This window comes from Mustelus asterias, chromosome 5, assembly GCF_964213995.1.
Source record: "Mustelus asterias chromosome 5, sMusAst1.hap1.1, whole genome shotgun sequence".
Classification (NCBI taxonomy): domain Eukaryota; kingdom Metazoa; phylum Chordata; class Chondrichthyes; order Carcharhiniformes; family Triakidae; genus Mustelus; species Mustelus asterias.
In genome coordinates this window covers 49,699,869-49,716,066 of record NC_135805.1, presented here as the reverse complement: position 1 = coordinate 49,716,066, position 16,198 = coordinate 49,699,869, and the positions used below count along the sequence as shown (strand labels likewise).

Genomic DNA, 16,198 nt, shown 5'->3' with positions numbered 1-16,198 from the left:
GATCCGACTTTTAGACCCGTTCTCAGGCGCTCCCATAAGCACTCTGCCTGAAAACATATCAGCGATTCTGAATTGCGCTGCACAAGCCTGTGGGCGGGGCTTAACGTGCCCAAAACCCTGCAGCTCCGATCGGCGCCTCCAACTGCGTGTGCGCAGAAAAAAATGATGGAATGCTGCTCCCCTGCCACATCCCTCCCAGGCCAGATAATGCCTCCCCCTGGCCCCCAGACTCTGTCCCACTCCCACAATGTTACTGACCCCCTTATCCCCCCCACACCCCCACCATCCAGACCAATCGCATGCCCCCCCCCCCCCACTGATGTCAGGCAGAGTGGCAGCGGACCCCCTTTCATCACCCCCCCTCCCTCCCACCGATCTCAAGCAGAGTGGCATGTCTGTTTCGCGCTGATTCCGGATGGGTGAATGCGGTGGTAAAGGGGGAAGTGCCGTTAAAGTTGTGCGCGCAGAGGTGGGCATGGATCGCGCTATTCGTCTCGTGCCTGACTTTACCAAGTTTCCATGCTCGAAAATGGGCGCAGCATGATGGTAAGATCGGGCCCTTAGAATCATTTTCATAAAATTCTGCCCAGTATCTAAAACACAGAAACAAGCCATTTAGACAATTTATCTGTATATTTATGTTCCACAAAAGTCTCCTTCCGTTCCAGTTAACTTTTCCTATCCTGCTCCGTATCAGGGTATAAAATTACATCAGGGACGCTGATACTATGCAGGCAGATTCTGGGCAGCTATTCAGCTCCAGTAATGTACAGTGGCCCTCATTACACAATACTGCATCAATTTTTAATTCCCACTTTCCACAACAATACTACTTGTAGTCTCTGAATCAAATAATCTGTTATGGGACATCTTTGTTTGTGGGACTGCCATCCGATTAGGAACTGGAGTACCCCATACTCATTTCTCATTGAACCTTTACACCTAACACCATGAAGAGACTTTCGGCCCATCATTCTAGACTGGATTGAGGTCCCAGAGTAATAGTAATGACTAAAATGTACAAGTGGCTTTGAACAGAAAACAACCTTTTATTAAAATTTGAGGGGGGAGAAAGACCACAAGTAAACACTTCACTAACAATTTAATGGTGAAATTTAAGAAGCATTGATATGTTTAACACTATCCAATGTTACTTTTTAATGATAATGAGAAATTTATATGCGGTCACTGTGCCATCTATACTCTTCAGAGAATCCGATACTGATTTTTATAAAATCTCTCCGGTATTTAGCGTCACAAAGCTATGAATATAATATTTTGCAAAGAGAGATCACCGTCTCCTTGATTACAGAAAGTTGTCAGATATATTCCAGAGGTAGAATGTAAAACCTTTCTAACATCAGTTTAAATTCATCAATAGAAATATAAACTTGCATTTATACTGCAGCTTTATCGTAAAGGAGTGCCCCAAGTTGTCACACAAGTAAAGTCCAACAAACAGACATTTCCAGATGCCCAAAATGAGGGCACAGTTTAGCTAGGCACCACGACCATTAGCTGATGTAAATTACTGGCTTTTACCTTTAGAATCTTAAACATGGATTTGCTCTACTATCACTGCACAGGTGTCTAGGGCTGCTTAGTAAAATTTGGTGCAAGAAATCTTGTGCTCACGGGAATGCAGTGTGTTACTCATGTTTTGGTTTTGGAATGCACCTGCACTGTTACAATTGCTGGTCTATTGCTGAAGGCTTTTAAATGGGAGTGAGTGAATAAATAATTGAAAAAGAATGAATACAAAGTACTGTGAAAAAAGGGCAGGGGAATGACAATAACAACAACTTGTATTTATTTAGTGCCTTTAACATAGTAAAACATCCCAAGGCACTTCACATGAACATTATCAAATAAAATTGGACAAGCCCCATAAGGAAATATTTGGGCAGACCGTCAAAAGTTTAGTCAGTGTTAGGTTTTAAGGAAGACATTTAAAAAAGGAAAAAGGGGTTTAATTATAGAATCCCTACAGTGCAGAAGGAGGCCATTCGGCCCATCACGTCTGCACTGACTCTCTGAAAGAGCATCTTACCACAGGCCCACACCACCCCGGGTGGGTGGGGTGCAGGAATTTAGGGAGGGTATTTCAGAGCTTATAGCTGGAGGTACATCCACTATTGTTCAGTGAGCAAGAGGGTGATGTAGGAACAAGGCATGTTGCAAGTAAGTTTTGGATGACCCCAAGTTAATGGAGGTTAGATTGTGAGAGGCCAGCCAGGGGTGTGTTGGGATAATAAAGTCTGGAGCTAACAATGACATGAATGAGGGTTTCTACAGCACTTGTGCTGAGGCAGGGGAGGGGTTAGGCATCGTTACACTTCGTGATTACATGGATATGTAGCTGGAAGCTCCTCTTGACGTCACATATGACACCAAAATCGTAAACAGTCTGGTGAATGGCTGTGCAGTGCAACCCATAATTCTACCAGCAGTGATAGGGGGGGTGTGCCATATGGGCAGGCTGCCTGGTATACCATGATGGTCTTCCTAAGGTCTCGGGTTGGGACAGAGGTGCTCTCCTGAATTGAATACCCTGTAGCCTGCTTGACTGGCCCCCTTGTGAGCCCACTGCACGCACCAGCTTCTCTGGCCCCTAATGCTAGCTGCTGATCTGAGCCCCCCCCCCTGCTGATTGGCTGGCAGTCCATTTGCAGACTCAAAACATTAAGTCGATTTGTTTCTCCACAGGTGTTGCCAGATTGGCTGAGCTTTTCCAACATTTTCTCCCTTTATTCCTAATTCTGTTCCAAGTTGTCAGCCTATTAAAGACGGTGAGGGGTTTTGGTGTCACTGCAGGTTCTACAGGCCCAGTCTGATCGCCAACAGCTCCAGATCCTCAGCAGCTGCACTGGCTAAGGTGGATGCTGCTGAGGAAGGTCAGAGATCACATGTCCACCTCAAAATGGAGGTGCTCTTAAATGAAACTTTTAGAGGGCCAATTCAGGGAGAAGGGGAAACACCTCCTAAGAAAGTGTTTGGATTGTGGGTGCAGTCCCCTCTCTGAGGCATTTAGCCTCTGTTCCAATGGCCCTGAGTCTACCTCAGTGAGACAACTTCCACTGAGCTAGAGGATCTCCATACACGGTGGTGACCTGCTCCACCGGCGGCAAAATGCCAACAGTGCTGGAAAGTCACCGCCGTTTGGGGCTTTAAGTATGCAAATTGGATGCCTGCTTCAGTTCAGCAAACAGCCAATCTGTTTCCCAAGTTGTCCCCGGGAAACCTTTCTGGCAGCAGAAGTGCACTGGGGAGCAGTCCCAAAATCGGAATCCGTGCTTTCGAGCATACCACCACGAGGCTGGGAGAATTCATTCAAAGCTTCATTTGGAAGTCACCTCTTCCATCTTAAAACACATCAGAACATTCATTCTGACTGTTAAATGTAACGATTAAACTGTGGCAGTTGAGCACATTTTAGTTCTTCAGATTTTGCATTCATGCCTCTCTAGATGGAGACAGTTGTAAACATAATATATAAAATATTAATTTTTGAAAGCAAAGAGCATTAACGTACAGAAATTGTTTAACTTCAGTCTGTATTGACAAGTTAGCTGACTTTTTTTTATTTCTCTTCCTATAGCGTTGGGTGTATTTTTTGTGATCCAAAAGCTCCTATAAAAACGTGCACAAGGTTTCGAGCTAGAGTTCTTATTTTCAGCATTGATATTCCAATCACACAAGGTTTACCAGTAAGTACAATTGTTTTCTTTCTGCATTTTTTTTAGAATTCAGTAAATGATGAGATTAAAAACAAAATTGCAGATTGTCGTCAGATTTCCACCCTCGGAATATTAATGTGGAAATTACAATCAGATTTCCACACTCGGTGTATTACAGTGAATCAATAACATAACCCATAAGCTCTCATGTCCTCCAAAGCATCCTAGCTTATTTTGTAAACACAGAATATCATAGAATCCCTACAGTGCAGAAGGAGGCCATTCGGCCCATCGAATTTGCACCGACCACAATTCCACCAAGGTCCTAACCCCATGCATTTACCCTAGCTAGGGGTGGCGTGGTGGCACAGTGGTTTGCACTGTTGTCTCACAGCGCCAGGAATCCAGGTTCAATTCCGGCCTCGGGTCACCGGCTGTGTCGAGTTTGCACATTCTCCTCGTGTCTGCGTGGGTTTCTTCCGGGTGCTCCGGTTTCCTCCCATAGTCCAAGATGTGCGGGTGAGATGGATTGGCCAAGCTAAATTGACTCTAATGTCAGGGGTATTAGCAGCGTAAATATGCGGGGTTGCAGGAATAGGGCCTGGGTTAGGTTGTGGTCGGTGCATGCTTGATGGGCCGAATGGCCTCCTTCTGCACTTTGGGAATTATATGATTCTAGTCCCCTTGCCACTAAGGGGCAATTTAGCACGGCTAATCCACCTAACCCACACATCTTTGGACTGTGGGAGGAAACCAGAGCACCCGAAGGAATCCCACGCAGACATGGGGAGAACGAACAAACTCCACGCAGACAGTGACCCAAGCCGGGAATCGAACCTAGGTCGTTGGTGCTGTGAGGCAGCAGTGCTAACCACTGTGCCACCGTGCATTGCAAGCAAAATTTGAGACCAAGACCTGCATTAAATTTTCTTTATTTTAATTAATTTGGCCTCCTTTCAGCCCTTTGGAGCTACATAACCAAACTCACTTTTACAAATAATTGAAGTCATTAAATAGAACATAGAACAGTGCAGCACAGAACAGGCCCTTCGGCCCACGATGTTGTGCCGAGCTTTATCTGAAACCAAGATCAGGCTATCCCACTCCCTATCATCCTGGTGTGCTCCATGTGCCTATCCAATAACCGCTTAAATGTTCCTAAAGTGTCTGACTCCACTATCACTGCAGGCAGTCCATTCCACACCCCAACCACTCTCTGCGTAAAGAACCTACCCCTGATATCCTTCCTATATCTCCCACCACGAACCCTATAGTTATGCCCCCTTGTAATAGCTCCATCCACCCGAGGAAATAGTCTTTGAACGTTCACTCTATCTATCCCCTTCATCATTTTATAATCCTCTATTAAGTCTCCCCTCAGCCTCCTCTGCTCCAGAGAGAACAGCCCTAGCTCCCTCAACCTTTCCTGATAAGACCTACCCTCCAAACCAGGCAGCATCCTGGTAAATTTCCTCTGCACTCTTTCCAGCGCTTCCACATCCTTCTTATAGTGAGGTGACCAGAACTGCACACAATATTCAAAATGTGGTCTCACCAAGGTCCTGTACAGTTGCAGCATAACCCCACAGCTCTTAAACTCCAACCCCCTGTTAATAAAAGCTAACACACTATAGGCCTTCTTCACAGCTCTATCCACTTGAGTGGCAACCTTTAGAGATCTGTGGATATGGACCCCAAGATCTCTCTGTTCCTCCACAGTCTTCAGAACCCTACCTTTGACCCTGTAATCCACATTTAAATTAGTCCTACCAAAATGAATGTTTAAACTTTTTAGCAAAGGCATCCTGACTGCATTTTATGAAATATTTGTTTAACTTGGAAAAATAACCTTGATAAACTTATTTTTTTAAATATTGAAATGTATCTTACAACTAAGACTAATACAGTAGAGTCATTTTAAGCAGTGTGGCTAAGCAAAATGAAATCACCTTTTAGTGATCTGCAGAACCATGTGCTAATCTATAATCAGTATTTTGTTTATTTCAGTGTTTAAAGTGGCTTCATACTCTTACCCACCTCTTCACACTAAATGAACCCTTACTGCAATAATCATGTTCCTATTTCAAATCCTATTTATGGAAGCAGTTGTATTATTTTGTACACCCGTCTTGTGATGGTTGAATTTGAAACTGCACATTTTTTATTTTATTCAAACACTGGAGAGATGTGTCCGCAGGATTGGTGGAAGGGGCTCAAAATGCGGCAAAACCCGGAATTCGCGGATCTCGCTGGCGAGATCACGACTTCCGATTTTCGCCGCCCCCTCGCCAGTGATGTAATCAGGTTCTCGCCCACAATGGTGAGTAAAGGTGAATATAGCCTCCGGGGGAGGAGGGACAATGCCAGGCAGTAACCTGGCAATGCCCCTGGCAAAGATTGGCACTGCCAGGTTGGGCACTACCATGCCCATGCCCACCTGGCAGTGCCCACTTGGGGGCAGTGCCAATCTGTGCCAAAGGGCAGTGTTGGGGTGCACCCCATTGGTAGCATCATGGGAGGAATAAAATTCACTTATTTTTGCTGGTGATGGTGGAGAGCAGATATGGGAGCTGGGGATGTCAGCGATGGCCATTTGAGAGGTGGGGGTGGGAGGAAGGGAGGGAGGGGTCTGATGTTCAGGGGAGTGGAAGGGGTTTGCCAGCATTGCCAGCTCCGATGGGAGGAGAGCAGACCTCCATGTTGGGCAAGGTGCAAGGATTATTCATGTTTGGGTCAGCGTTCCCTTTAAACATGGTGCCCCGAACTCAGTGCAGCCGGGCTTTGCTGGCATGTTGAAGCATTGCCCCCCTGCATGATAGCGTGAAACAATGTGGTAAGATCTGGAGAGAAACACGCCAGTTTTCTCACTGGAACCAACACTCCGTCAAATTCTGGTAAAATCACCCCCGTTGAGTAAATTTTGAAGCTGTAAGATTGACTAAAAAGGAACTTGTTCAATAGGTATAGGAAATGCAATATAATGTTGTTTGTTTTTAATGTGCTTTGAATCTGTAGCTAGTTTAAAGTATGGATTGTATCTTTATTAACAGGTTTTATTACACTACCAAACTTTAAGTGAACCATGCACAATCAGAAGGCTAGTCAGCATTCTGCACAAGAGCACAGGAGAGGTCCTCAAGAAAAAACCTAAGTAAGGATCATTTAAAACATCTGTACATTTATTTGACTTTTATCCTTCATAGTTATACTAGCATGGGGAATTCAAAAGTTAATTTTGGTCAGGTCGAACCTGGTAAATTGTTAAAATATTGGTTTTAAAATTGTTCCTTTTCCTTTTATTGATAACCGCTGTAACCATTTATCAGTCCAATAAGGAAACCTCCTCCCAATGCTCTCTCGGTATCACTTGTGAACTGATTCAAGTTCTGAGAGTCACCTGTTAGTTATTTATCACTTTGTATGAAGTGTGATCCCTCATTGGGCATCTCCTCTGATTGTGTGGTTAAGATTGGAACCAGTTGACATTGGAATTGGAAACTCGAATCACCCTTCCCTGCTGTACTGCACTATTTAAAAGTATTAATCTAACTTCTCATGTCGCAAAATACTGAGGTGGTAATTGAAATGTAATAATTGCAATCCAGTTCATATTTATCATGTCGACCTTGAGTAATCCTGCTGGAATCAGGTATGTGAAGTTGCCTTTGTTTTTGAATATTGTATCGTCACTATTTTCCATTCCTTGCCCATTAGGGCACAGTCTATTGATAAAAGCAATTCTATACGTGGTATAGCCATTCAAAACTGCAGAACATTTTGAACTGTTTTCCACTTTTAACTACAATTGCATGAATTAACTAACCGGACAGTGATGGAGTTGTACAACACTACCATGTCTACCACAAGAAACTGTTACGAGATTCCCCAAGTAACAAAATGCAAAAGTGAAAGCTGTCTTTATTTTTTTAAATTTGTTTGTCTTACCCATGCACTTTCTAGTCCTGGCACCCGCTGAATTAATAAAATAAGCAATTGTAATAGTAAGTGATCTTTCAGTTCAGAATGAGAGAATTTCTTGTCAAAATAGAGACAGTGAAGGTAATTTGACATCTTTATCCCCAAAAGAATTCTGTGATCCTCAAATAAATTTTCACATTGATATGGGTGGCACAGTGGTTAGCACTGCTGCCTTACAGCACCAGCGACCTGGGTTCAATTCTGGCCTCGGGTGACTGTCTGTGTGGAGTTTGCACATTCTCCCCATGTCTGCGTGGGTTTCCTCCGGGTGCTTCAGTTTCCTCCCACAATCCAAAGATGTACCTCGTTAGGTTGATTGATTGGCCATGTTAAATTGCCCCTCAGTGTCAGGGGGATTAGCAGGGGGGAAAATACATGGGGTTACTGGGAAAGGGCCTGGCTGGGATTGTTGTCGGTGCAGGCTCGATGGGCTGAATTGCCGCCTCCTGCAGTGTAGGGATTCTATGACTTCTGTTTTGCAAGACCGCCTGTCAGTTCATTGTTTTCTTTCGCGTTAACTTTGTCAAATTTGAGAAGGATTTAATTATTTCACTCATTTGGATCAATACTGTCCAAATTGTCTAGCTCACCATGCATGTCTATGCTGCTTAAATAATTTTGAGCTATGTTATGAATCACAATTATTTGGGGATTCATAATAAATTTTGGATGTGAGTTGATGGAAATAAAGTGAAATATCCCTTTAAAAATTCATGTAAAGTATAGTGAATTATGTACAAATTTTGTACAAAATTTGGAAAAAAAAATAAAATATTACGAAAGATGTGAGCAAGCAGTTTTGGAATACCTAAATTTAGACTTTGATCAAGTGCTTGGGTGGGTCGTAGGCTCAGGAATCAAACCACAATAATATGCTATTATAGCTGTGGCTAAATATAAAGCAGAATGAATACTGTGCGTTTAATCAACTCCTGCATTGTCAGTGGGTTTCATTACACAGAAAATAGAGAAATTCCCTCTCTACTTGTGTATTAATTACAAGTGCTTGGGGCTCAGTTTACCTAAAATCAGCTTCAGATTTCAAGCTCCTTTTTTAATCCCTCACACAGCTTTTCAATATCCTTCTGATTCAAAGCCTAATCAAGTTGTCTTCTAAATAAATCTATAAAGTGCAAATAAATACAAAGGAGATTGATGTTGAATATGTAAATGGAGTCTAAACATCTCTTTGTTCAAAAGGGGTGGGGGGGGGCTACTTCATTATTTTACTAGTTAATCAGAGAACTCTAACTAGCAGAATGCTATGGTTCCATTAAGTATCTCCCTGAATTGAGGCTAATATTGGTACAGACTTGCAAATGATCATAGAATCCCTACAGTGCAGAAGGAGGCCATTCGGCCCATCGAGTCTGCACCGACCACGATCGCACCCAGGCCCAATTCCCGTAACCCCACATATTTACCCTGCTAATCCCCCTGACACGAGGGTCAATTTAGTATGGCCACTCAACCTGACTGTGGGAGGAAATCGGAGCACCCGGAGGAAACCCACGCAGACACAGGGAGAATATGCAAACTCCACACAGGCAGTGACCCGAGGCCGGAATTGAACCCAGGTCCCTGGCGCTGTGAGGCAGCAGTGCTAACCACCGTGCCGCCCACGATGATGATGATTCAGGGGAAATTATCAAAGGAAGGAATGGGCCCTATTTTACCATTTTAATTCTAAGTGCTGGGTGGACTTGAAACTGGAAGTGTTTCAGATCCGATTTTTAGACCCATTCTCAGGTGCCCCCATATGCGTTCTGCGTGCAGAAATACCAACAATTCATAATCGCGCTGCATCAGCCTGTGGGCAGGGCTTAACGCGCCCAAAACCCCGCAGTTCCGATCGGCGCCTCCAACTACGCATGCGCAGAAAAAGAAAATGATAGAATGCTGCTCCCCTGCCACATTACTCCAGGACCGGATAATGCCTGCCCCTGGCCTCCACAGGCGTTGCCCCACCCCCATAACATTACTGACCCCCTTACCCCACTGCCACCCAGACCAGTCATGGGCCCCTCCCCCCTTCCCCCCATTGATCTCAGGCAGATTGGCAGCGAACCCCCCCTTACCCCCAAATGATCTCAGGCAGAGTGGCAGTGGTCCCCTACCTTCCCCCTCACTGATCTGAAGCAGAGTGGAGGTGGACCCCCCTTAAAGCACCCCCCTTAAAACACCCCCCACCCCACCGATCTCAAGCAGAGCCGAATCGGACTTTTGTGGAGCACGTCAGTTTCGCGCCGATTCTGGATGGGCGAACGCAGTGGTAAAGGGGGAAGTGCCGGTAACGTTGGGTGTGCAGTCCATTAAGTCAATTTAAATGCATGCAAATGCACTTAAATGGCTGTAGCACCCATTTCGGTCGCGGTCCCAAACACAGCCATTTTTGGTCCTTGGTAAAGGGGGAACCAATGCGGAGGTGGGTACAGATCGCGCTACTTGCCTCACGTCCGACTTTACCAAGTTTTTTGCACCAAACGTGATGGTAAAATGAGACCCTATATACAGATTTGGGATTCAAAAAAGATAATTTCAAACACTTAAAGATTTTGGAAACTATTATACCGGCCAGCTATTGATTATCAAAATTCCAACTGATAGGGCAGAGATGCTTGCAAAACATGTTGGCTCTTGTGCTGTCTTGAATTATGAGCCAGGAGATCCTGTATCAGATTTCTTACTGTTTCCATACTTTGGTTATAATCTTCTTCAGGTGTTTGACTAAAGGGCAGAATGCCTTGATAGAGCTGCAAGCCCAGAGACCTGTCTCTCTGGAACTCTACAAAGACTTCAAAGAGCTGGGTCGTTTTATGTTGCGTTACAGTGGGTCCAGTATAGCAGCAGGGGTAGTCACAGAGGTAACTATCACTTGAAACCTAAGATCTGTTTGATTTTCCACTCTATGAAACTGTAATGCATGTCTAATTTAACTAACAAAACCACATCCTTAAGTTATAAGCTTCTTCTTTAGCTTTAATTGATTCCGTTCTTACTGGCTGTGGGACTTCCCCTCTTTATTTAACAAAAAAAATGCCTGACAGGTGAGTAAGCATACTGTCCTTTCTCTGCCTGGTATCCAACACTTGAATCTATCGCAAATTGATGGATGAAAATGTTGCCCCTGTTTGCTGTGAAGTTATACATGACACGAGATTGAGGAACCTCAGATCGGTGCCCAGTCGGTGCTAGTTTATATTGAAGAAGTACCTCTGGCTTGGTCATAATGAGTCAGGCTCACTTGAACACTATGACTGACGTGGAATGTGAGGAGAACTTTACTCCTGATTTAGCACTTAACTTGCGAGGTAATACTGACATTCAGGAATTAGGATGTTTATTCTGTTTTCCTGGTACTCCTCCATCTGGATCGATATTAAACAAAATATTCGATTTGGAGAGCTGGAAATCTACACTAAGTGACTCATCTTGCCTTACCTGAAAAGGTAGATTTCCTGGTTTTAGCTAGATCACTTTTTTAAAATTTAGTTTTTTTTCTTCTAAAAGGCAATGAATAACTATCAAATATAAAACACAGTATAAGATGTTTTAGCATGAGTTTGTGCTTTTTTTTTCATTTAATTTTCTCCCCCTGAAGGAGGCAGTATCTCGTGCCCGAAACAATTTTCCAAGGGCTTTAACAACCTGGTGACACTTTACCAAAGTGGCTGTTCTTGGTGTTTGCCTCCAGGTCTCAGAAGCCAAAGTCGAATCGCATTGTGCACAGCTGTTTATTTATTTGCTTTAAAACGCAAAGTGTACAAAATGAATAACTTCCTTCAGTTGACTTCAAACATTGTTATTTAATTAAATTTTGTCAATTGTAGAGGAATAATTGTTCTTTGTCTTGATGAGTGCATTTAAAAATTGAAGTGAAAATGTCTTCTCATGTTCATTAACTTATTAGTGTGATTTAACGGGTTGCCAATCTGAAAATATAGTTATTCCACAAAAAAATGCATGCTTTCTGTTATATGATCATTTTAAAGCAAAGTGATTTGACTACAGTTCTTTTAACTTGGTTAATTAAGTAACAAGCTCTCATTCAGAATGTGCTTCAGCAATCTAATAATGTTATTATTGCTTCTTTCATTGCAGATAAAAGAATGATAATGGAGAGGGGTTTCCTAATTTTTGACCTTTCTTTGATCTTAAGAAACACAGGCCAACTTGACAATATCCCATAACTTTGAACGATGTAGGAACTGTGGTCGGCAAAACAAAGTGCAATTTATAATAACCCAAAATGGAACCTCAACGAATGTGAATTTGCCTTTTGCAATATTGTGTTCAAGAAAGCAACTGACAGAATGGTTTTCTCAAGTCATTGAGTCATACTGCCAGTAATACCTCCATAAGCAAAGTTGCACTGTGTCTGAGAAGAATCTTGCTACAATATTAGTTCTGTTGATTTTTATCAGCGCCCTGCAGACTGATGCATAACACACATTAAAAAAGGAAAATTGTTGGGAACATGATGGGTGACTGAGCTGAATAACACATTTAGTGGCCAACAGTTGACAAATACTCCTTTGGTTTGCCTGCCTCCTGTTTGTTCTTCCATTAGTGTGCCATGATTTACTAATGTATTTATGTGCTGTTCTGCTAACACATACAGATTGATGATAACAAGTAACAAAAGTACTAAGAAACGCCCTTTCAAAGAAAATGATTTGCAGCACATCAGGTGATCAGATGTAATACTCTAACTTTCCACTTTCACATCAGTGGAAAGTGTTCCAAAAATATTTATCAAGGTGCAAGTAATTAAAGCTGGTACTGAATAAAATCTAGTTAAATAAAACGTTGCTTCACATTTTTGTCATTTGTTGTTTCAATTATGTTTTTAACTGGATTGTGCAGTTGCCTCATTTTTCATCTTTCAAAGTATTAATTCTAGCTGCAAGAGATTTAGGATTTCTTTACATTGTAGCATAGTTTCATTTTGATGCATATGCCCCTTTTCGAAAACAGTGCTGATTCCAACTAGCGCAATAGTCATTCTTGTAGTTTGTTGTTCTAGTTTGGTACTGTAGACCTTTCTATAGCTCTTGAATTGACCAACCCAGAGCTTTCAAGCTTCTAAGTAGCCATGTAAGGTGTCACTGTGCATACCATCGAGGCACTTCTCAATTTTCTTTATGATGCAGGGTACAAAACCAGAATTTTTGTTTTAAAAAATATATATTTTGGGTCTCCCCCGCAGATCAAATTTATCTAATAGGTGAATCACATAGAGCAGGAACATCTCAGATCTGATCCCCAGTCTGCTGTTTTGATAGACGGGGATGTACAGTTAATCTAGGGGTTAGGGAGATAGTTTCTATCTCTGATTGTAATCCATTAACCACTCCACGAAGTTGAGCATATGTGGATGTTGATTGAAGACAGGACTAGGTTTGACTCTAATGCTCACTCTACTTTCACCACTAAAACCCTCCTATGAAGCTAGAAGAATGGCCCAGTAAAGAATCAATACCGTCAGGAGGGAGGAGAGCAAGAGTGATGTGACTGACCTTTGGAAATAATGTAGAAAAGCATTGGAACAGTTTTAAGAACAAAGTTTTCTGAGAGAGAAATATCTTAATTATTTAATGTGCCATTGTATTAATAAATCTTTATAGAATGAACAAAGAACACACACACCCCCTCCAAAATAAATCCTCTTTGTGGAGTTTTCACTTGTATTAGTTCATTTTCTTTTTATTTGTTCACAAGATGTGAGTGTTACTTGGCAAGGCCAGCGTTTAATGCCCATCCCTATTTACCCTTAGGAAGGTGGTGGTGAGCTGCTTCCTTTAATCACTGCAGTCTGGATTTCATTTACACTCACAGTGCTGTTAGGAAGGGCATTACAGCATTTTGACCCAGTGAGAGTGATGGAACGATGATATAGTTCCAAGAAAGGATGGTTTATAGTTTGGATATGAATGTGCAGGTGGTGGTATTCCCGTGGTTCTGCTGCCCTTGTCTTTCTGGGCATTAGAGGTTGCTGGTTTGGAAGGTGCTGTCGAAAGAGGCTTGGTGAGTTGCTGTAATGCAACTTGTAGATGGGACACACTGCTATGCCAGTTGATGATTTTTCTAATATGCAATATGGGGACAGAGTGGGGAGTGAGATTTCAGAAACTCACTTTGTACAATCAGTCAGTGACTGCAACTACACTCACAACTGCTAGAGCATAATTAAATGTGGGGTAATGTTGACATTGCAAATTGCAGTGATAAATGTTAGCACAAAGCATACCGAAGATCATGACAACAGGAAGATAAAGTTTGTCAATAAATAAGCACGCATGCTTTTCTCTCTCAAAATTTAGATGCCATTGACAAGGCCAGCATTTACTGCCCACCCGAGCTGCCCTTGAGTAGCTGGTGGTAGGCCTCGTTCTTGTGAGTGTTATAACCCACGTAGTGAAGGTGCTCCAGCACTATTATTGGGTAGGGAGCCCCAAGATTTTGAACCAGTGAAAATGAAGAAATGGCAATATATTTCCAAGGCAGGATGGGGAGAGAATTGGAAGGAAAATTGCAGGCAGTAGTGTTCCTATGTAAATGCTAACCATGTATTTTTAGGTTTTTTATTCATTTGTGGGACATGGGTGTCGCTGGCTGGCCAACATTTATTGTCCATCCCTAGTTGCCCTTGAGAAGGTGGTGATGAGCTGCCTTCTTGAATCGCTGCTGTCCATGTTCTGTGGTTGACCCACAATGCCGTTAGGGAAGGAATTCCAGGATTTTGACCGAGCAACTGCGAAGGAATGGCGATATATTTCCAAGTCAAGACGGTGAGTGGTTTGGAGGAGAACTTTCAGGTGGTGGCGTTCCCATGTATCTGCAGCCCTTGTCCTTCTAGATGAAAATGGTTGTGGGTTTGGAAAATGCTGTCTAAGGATCTTTGGTGATTTGCTGCAGTGCATCTTGTAGATAGTACTCACTGCTGCTCCTGAGCGTCAGTGGTGGAGGAAGTGGATGTTTGTAGATGTGGTGCCAATCAAGTGGGCTGCTTTGACCTGGATGGTGTCAACTTCTTGAGTGTTGTTGGAGCTGCACCCATCCAGGCAAGTGGGGAGTATTCCATCACACTCCTGATTTGTGCCTTGTAGATGGTGGGTCAGCTTTAGGGAGTCAGGAGGTGAATTTTAGGTGGTGGAGATTGCAGGTTTGGCAAATAAACCTAGCATGTCGCAGTAGTGCATCTGTAGATGTACACTGTAACCCCTGTGTGTCAGTGGTGAATGAATTGAATGATGAAGGTAGTAGATTGAATGCTGATCAAGTGGATTACTTTGTCCTGGATTGTGTTGAGTTTGAATGTTGCAGTTATACACATCAAGGCAAGTGGATAATATTCTATTACATTTCTGTCTTATGCCATGTAGATGGTGGAAAGACTATGGGGAATCAGGAGGTGAGTCAGTTATCACAGAATATCCAGCCACTGACCTGCTCTAATATGTTCCCCTTTCAGCTTTTCCCATGTTACATGGGGTTGATCACCTTCATATCAATACTCGTTTCTGGATTTAGTGGGTGTTTTTTTTTACAGCCGGTGCTCTTCCTGCATTGACTTGCTTTAGTATTCATCGAATTTATGTGGCTGCTCTAGTTCAGCTACTGGTCAATGGTGACTTCCAGAATGTTGATGGTGGGCATTTGGTGACGGTAATGCCATTGAATGAAATAGGGAGGTGGCCTGGATGTTGTTTGCCACGTATCAGGTCAGGCCGGTATGTTGCTCAGGTCTTGCTGCATGCCAGCATGCACTGCTTCGTTATCTGAGGAATTGTGAATGGATCTGAAACTTACAACCATCAGCAAACAACTCCACCTCTGACCATACGATGCAGCGATGGTCATTGCTGAAGTTGGGCTGAGGATGTAGATATGAGGAGCTCTTGCAGTGGTGTCCAGGAACTAAGAATGTTAGGCCTTTAACCCCCACAATCATCTCTATCTGTGCTACCTAAAACTGTCTGCCTGATCTCCACTTACTTCAATTTTAAACTGACTTAATGGGCTGCACACCCAACCTTACTGGCATTTCCCCCTTTACCACCACGTTCACCCATCCAGAATCCGCGCAAAACAGATATGCTCCATAAAAGTCTCATTTGGGCGCTCCAATTAATGAGGAGGTAGGTGCCTAGCATCTGACGGCACTCTACTTGAGATCAGTGGGTTGAGGGATGGGAGGATGAATGTTGCCTTAATGTAAAGCCGCAACTTCAAGTGCTGGGCGGACTTGAAACTGGGAGTGTTTCAGATCTGACTTTTCGACCCGTTCTCAGGTGCCCCCATACGCACTCTGCCTGCAAAAATATCAGCGACTCCGAATCGCGCTGCAGAAGACTAAATCCTGCAGCTCTGATTGGCGCCTCAACTGCTCATGCGCAGGGAAAAAAATAGAATACAGCTCCCCAGTCACACCCCTCCCGGGCCAGATAATGCCTCCCCGCTGGCCCCCACAGACATTGCCCCACCCCCACAACATTACTGACCTCCTTGTCCCCCCCCCATCCCTCTGCCACCCAGACTGA

At 43.3% G+C, this 16,198-nt stretch overlaps 1 protein-coding gene across 3 annotated transcripts in view; it reads left to right on the top strand.

The window, feature by feature from the left end:
• hbs1l (HBS1-like translational GTPase) overlaps positions 1-13,343 on the top strand; it is a 149,056-nt gene extending 135,713 nt beyond the window's left edge. For all 3 annotated transcript variants that reach the window (XM_078212566.1, XM_078212565.1, XM_078212567.1), the window contains 4 exons: positions 3,599-3,707; positions 6,728-6,828; positions 10,375-10,519; positions 11,757-13,343. In XM_078212566.1, the coding sequence (XP_078068692.1) occupies positions 3,599-3,707; positions 6,728-6,828; positions 10,375-10,519; positions 11,757-11,768 (367 nt within the window). In that variant the 3' untranslated portion in view covers positions 11,769-13,343. The remainder of the gene's footprint in view (positions 1-3,598; positions 3,708-6,727; positions 6,829-10,374; positions 10,520-11,756) is intronic.
• The last annotated feature ends 2,855 nt before the right edge of the window (positions 13,344-16,198 follow it).